General features: G+C 62.1%; 1 protein-coding gene across 1 annotated transcript in view; it reads left to right on the top strand.

The window, feature by feature from the left end:
• UNC13A (unc-13 homolog A (C. elegans)) overlaps positions 1 to 4,511 on the top strand; it is a gene marked incomplete at its 5' end in the record, with an annotated part of 18,666 nt that overhangs the window by 13,312 nt on the left and 843 nt on the right. Inside the window, 4 exon segments of the mRNA XM_010013673.1 lie at positions 215 to 244; positions 1,422 to 1,478; positions 1,648 to 1,728; positions 1,843 to 1,990. Of these exon segments, the coding sequence (XP_010011975.1) occupies positions 215 to 244; positions 1,422 to 1,478; positions 1,648 to 1,728; positions 1,843 to 1,990 (316 nt within the window).

Genomic DNA, 4,511 nt, shown 5'->3' with positions numbered 1-4,511 from the left:
GGCTTGCTCGTAACACGCTCAGCAGCAAGCGTGCGGGGCTCAGCCTTTGCAGGTGTGAACTGGTGCTGAACCAGTGGCACCGGTGGAGAACTGGGCGCAGCCAGAGGAGCTGTTCTGGGCAAGAGCCCACAAGGCTGGGGGATGTGGGGGGCCCGGCCCCGCGGCTGGCTGCTGCTGGGGCCACCAGTAACTGTCCCTTGCTGTTCTCTTCCAGAGCAGGGTGAAGCTGCCCAGTCACACTGAAGTAAGGACATGGCTCTTCTGCTCCCCACTTGGCTCTGGTCCCTCCTCTTGCCTCCTCCCTGTCCCTTGTCCCATGTGCTGCGGGGTGTGTGGGGGTCCCAGCTCAGTGCAGTGTTCCATTGTGCTCTGTCTGGGAGCCACCAGTGTCCCCAGCTCCCAGCCTGTTCACCAGCTGGGGGAGATGGGGACAGCAAGTGAATGGGACACAACCTGGGGAGTGAAGGGGGCACAAATGGTTAGCGGGAGGGCGTACAGAGTAAGAGCATGGGGGGACCAGACCCCTGCAGAAGGTAATGATTAGTGGGATAGATGCTGGGGTTTGGGAAGGACTGGAGCTATGGGTGCTGGGGGAAGGAGGTGGGAATCGCTGGTTCTGCCCCACGGGGCCCCTGTTTATCCAGTTGCAAGTTGCACACTGGAGGGCTCGAGAAGGGGAGCTTGTGCTCAGCCCAGTAAGCAGGCACTAGACCAGAGAAGTGAGCAGGATCTGCCCATGCCATGGGGCTGCGTCTCTAGGAGCTGTGCCAGTGGGCCCCATGGAATGGCTTCATGGCCTCTGCCCATGGGGGTGGCATGGCACAGGGCAGGTGAAGGCAGCCAGGGGCTCCCATCTGCCGTGTTCCTGGGGTGCACAGGGGCTGGGAAACATCCCTGGGGTTGGGACTGGGCAGGGGTCTGGGTAGCAGGGGGGTGTTTGGCTTGGCTGCCAGCACCTTGGGGTACAGGGGGATCTTGTCACATCCTCCCTGTGCCCACTGTCCCCCTGCATTCACTCTCTGTTCCCCAGTGTCATACAACTGTCTGAGCGGTGCCATTGATGTGCCGTGCTGGGCTTTGCTGGATGCAGAAGTAGGTGCTTGGGCACCACAGGAAGCAGGATGGGACCCTTGGGCCAAGCTGAGCAGGGTGCGAGTTCCCTGATGCCACAGCGATGTCCTGCCCTGGTGTCCCCAAGTCCCAAGCCACCCACATGTAGTGAGAACCCAGTGGCTGGGATGTGCACCCACATCACTGTGCCCAGTAGCCCTTGGGGCTCTCCAGGGAGCGTTTCTTCATCCCCCTGGAGCTTGGGGGAGCCCCCAGAGCTGCAGCAAGCTCCTGGCACAATGTGCCAGCCTGGCCATGGCACCCCCAGCTCAGGCGCTCACCAGGGCTGTTCCTGTCTCTGTTCTCTGCAGGGCACGCAGATGATTTTCAACGCAGCCAAGGAGCTGGGGCAGCTCTCCAAGCTGAAGGTGAGGGCTGGGAGGCTGGGCTGGGGGCAGGCGGTCTGTTCTCCTCTCTGTGCTAAGGCTGGCACTGGCACTGTTGCAAGGGCCCCACCAGTGCTCATTTGCTGGCATGGTTGGGGCAAGGGGAATGGGGGCCTGGTTCCATACTGAGAGCAGGATTCATGCCCTGCAGGACCACATGGTGCGGGAGGAAGCCAAGAGCCTGACCCCAAAGCAATGTGCAGTGGTGGAGCTGGCGCTGGACACTATCAAGGTGAGGGTGTTCTGGGGAACATAGGGGTGCCCCTCAGGGCTTTAGCCCTGGAAGGGCACTGGGGGAGCTCTAGCAGAGCTGCTGAGGACCCCAAGGCCATTCTCCGTCCTCCAGCAATACTTCCATGCCGGTGGCGTAGGGCTGAAGAAGACATTCCTGGAGAAGAGCCCTGACTTGCAGTCGCTGCGCTACGCCCTGTCCCTCTACACGCAGGCTACTGACCTCCTCATCAAAACCTTCGTGCAGACCCAGGCTTCGCAGGGTATGATGCACTGCCCTGCCCCCCCGACCCGGGCCCCCTCTCCCCATACATGTGGTTGGTTGCCCCATTGCCAGGTCCCTGTGTCACAGTGGGGTTGGGGGGTTCCAGCTAGGCTCATGGAGGGGTGGGAGGGATGGATGGGGAGGGAAGGGCTTCTTGCTCCCACAGTTTGCAGGTGAAGAGGGACCACGGGTGCCCAGAAGCAGCCTGGTACCTCCAAGTTCCCCATCAGCAAGAACAGTGCATCCCCAGTGCCAAGGCATGGCTGGGCTGGCACAGAAATGGGGCCCATGGGTAGGAGAGGTCACGCTCTGGTCCCTGTCACCCAGTACTGACACCTCTGGTCCAGTGCTGCCTTGGAGCTGCCAGTCTTGGCCAAACAGTGACAGCCTGGTCTCAGATGCTGTGCCAGAGCCTGTCCTGGGCATGCTGGTTGCCCCACCATGATTTGGGATCTGTCTAGGATGCCAGGCACCTCTCAGGCACTGCCCTTGCCCCACAGCCATGTGGGGCAGGGTGCTGGGCACCCTCTGGGGCAGGACTCCACCTCATCTCTATATGCTGCTCTTTATTTTGTCCCTTGCCTGCTTGAGGAGGTGACAGAAATGCCCTGTTGCAGTCGTGGGCCATTGTACAGTGTCCCAGCCAGGCTTGTGTCTGTGTCCTCAGGGAGTGGGAAGTGTATTTGCTGTCTGTGCGTTTCCTGCAAGGGACATCTGTCCTGTCTGTGCCTCCTGTGCCAGCTGTGTCGGTGGGGTGGGCTTGACTCTGGTTGGTGCCAGCACTCCTGGGTGCAGCCTGGCCCCAGGACTCAGAGCCGGCTGGTGCCCGGTACTCCTGTGTTGCTGCAGTGTGGTCCAGATGCTCGGCTGCTCATCTGTCTGTGAGATCTGATCTCTTTCTCTCTGTTTTCTCCCCCCCTCCTTCACTGTTCTCATCCCCCACACACATCGTCTCCTTCCTTCTCTCTTCATCTACTCTGTGCCGTGTCTCTGTCTCTTTCTCTCTCCTTCCCACTAGTCCATGGTGGGAAAGGTATTAGGTTTACCCTTAGTGAAGAAATTTATCCTGAGAAGGGTACGTGTGCTGCTTGCCCGCCCCTGCACCCGCCTGCCACCGGCCTGGGCTAGTAACAGTCCTGGCACTGTGGGCTGGGGTGGCCACGAGCCCCATCCCAGCACTGCCAGCCTTGGGCGCCCTTCGTGTGGCCAGAGCTGGACCCTCTGCCCACAGACTCCCACTCCCAGGGCTGTTTTGGGCTGAATTTAGAGGAGCTGTGCTCAGCTGTATTGGCACCCCCACCCTCCACCCTCCCCGTACCAGGTTAGGTCTGGGCACCCTGCATTGTCCCCAGTGCTGCTGCCTGGGGGTGGGAACCTGCCCTGACCTCCCTGCAAGCTGGGAGCTGTCCCCTTGGGACATGTGGCCCCAGGGGAGGCCATGACCGTGCCCATGTCCCCCATCCCCTCCACCCTGCTGCCAGAAGGACCATTACTAGCCTTGCTCCGGTGCGCTCTGCCCGCCTGCTCCAGGGCGTGAGGAATGAGCCCAGCTCCATGGGCCCTGCTTGGCCTCCTTGGCACCCAGAGGGGCCAGGACTGCACCCCATGCTTGGCCTCCTGTACCCAGACACCCAGTCCTTGCCCGCCATCACCTCCATCTCGGCTCAGCATGCGGCGCTGCCTGTGGGGATGGGGTGCCGGGCTTGGTGGAGGATGAGGGTGGATGGAAAGGAAAGCGTGCCATCAGCACCCCACACGGCCTGGCATCCTCCTGCTGGGAGCCATGCGGTGACACGTGGGGATGCGTCCTCCTTCCCACTGTTACTTCTACCCTGGGAGCTTTCTGCTGAGCTCGGTTTGATCTCCTCGGCCCCGTCTGACCCACAGACCCCGTCCCTCTGCCTTGCACCCCCTCCTTCACCCATGAGTGCATGCACGGCTCCTGGAGGGGAGGGGGTGCGCTGGGCTGGTGGTCGCAGGTCACCTGAGTTCCCCAGGGATGGAGGGGACAGAGGAGGGGGCAGGTCAGCCCCGAACCCTGGCAGGGACAAGGATGGCCCGTGGGAGGGAGGGGACAGAGGAGGGGGCAGGTCAGCCCCGAACCCTGGCAGGGCCATGGCTGCCCTGTGGCACAAGGGCCAGGCCAGGTCCCTTCTGCCCAGTGCTGTGCCCATACTCACATACATGCATGGACCTCTCACAGCACCCCCTGCCCTGTGCTTATAGGAGGCGGAGCAGGGCTACTGTCCTGTGCCCCATCCCACCCAGACACCTCAGCCCCTGCCTGGGCAAGTAGGGGTTCACTGGGTCCTGCTGATGTGAGGTGGGATGACAGAGAGCCAGCCTGGTGCTGGGATTATCCTGCCATGCCCCAGCCCCGCCTGGTGCCAGCCCCAGCCATCCATGGCAGTTGCTTCACCCATGCTGCTGTCCCCAGGACCCTTTAGCAGAGACCACATCGGGCCAAGTCCTGCTGCCCACCCCTTTCTGCTCCGTAGTGGGTGACCTGCCTCCTCCAG

The sequence above is a fragment of the Nestor notabilis genome, unplaced genomic scaffold, assembly GCF_000696875.1.
Source record: "Nestor notabilis isolate BGI_N333 unplaced genomic scaffold, ASM69687v1 scaffold3264, whole genome shotgun sequence".
In the NCBI taxonomy this organism is placed as follows: domain Eukaryota; kingdom Metazoa; phylum Chordata; class Aves; order Psittaciformes; family Psittacidae; genus Nestor; species Nestor notabilis.
This window is presented reverse-complemented; position numbering and strand designations above follow the sequence as displayed.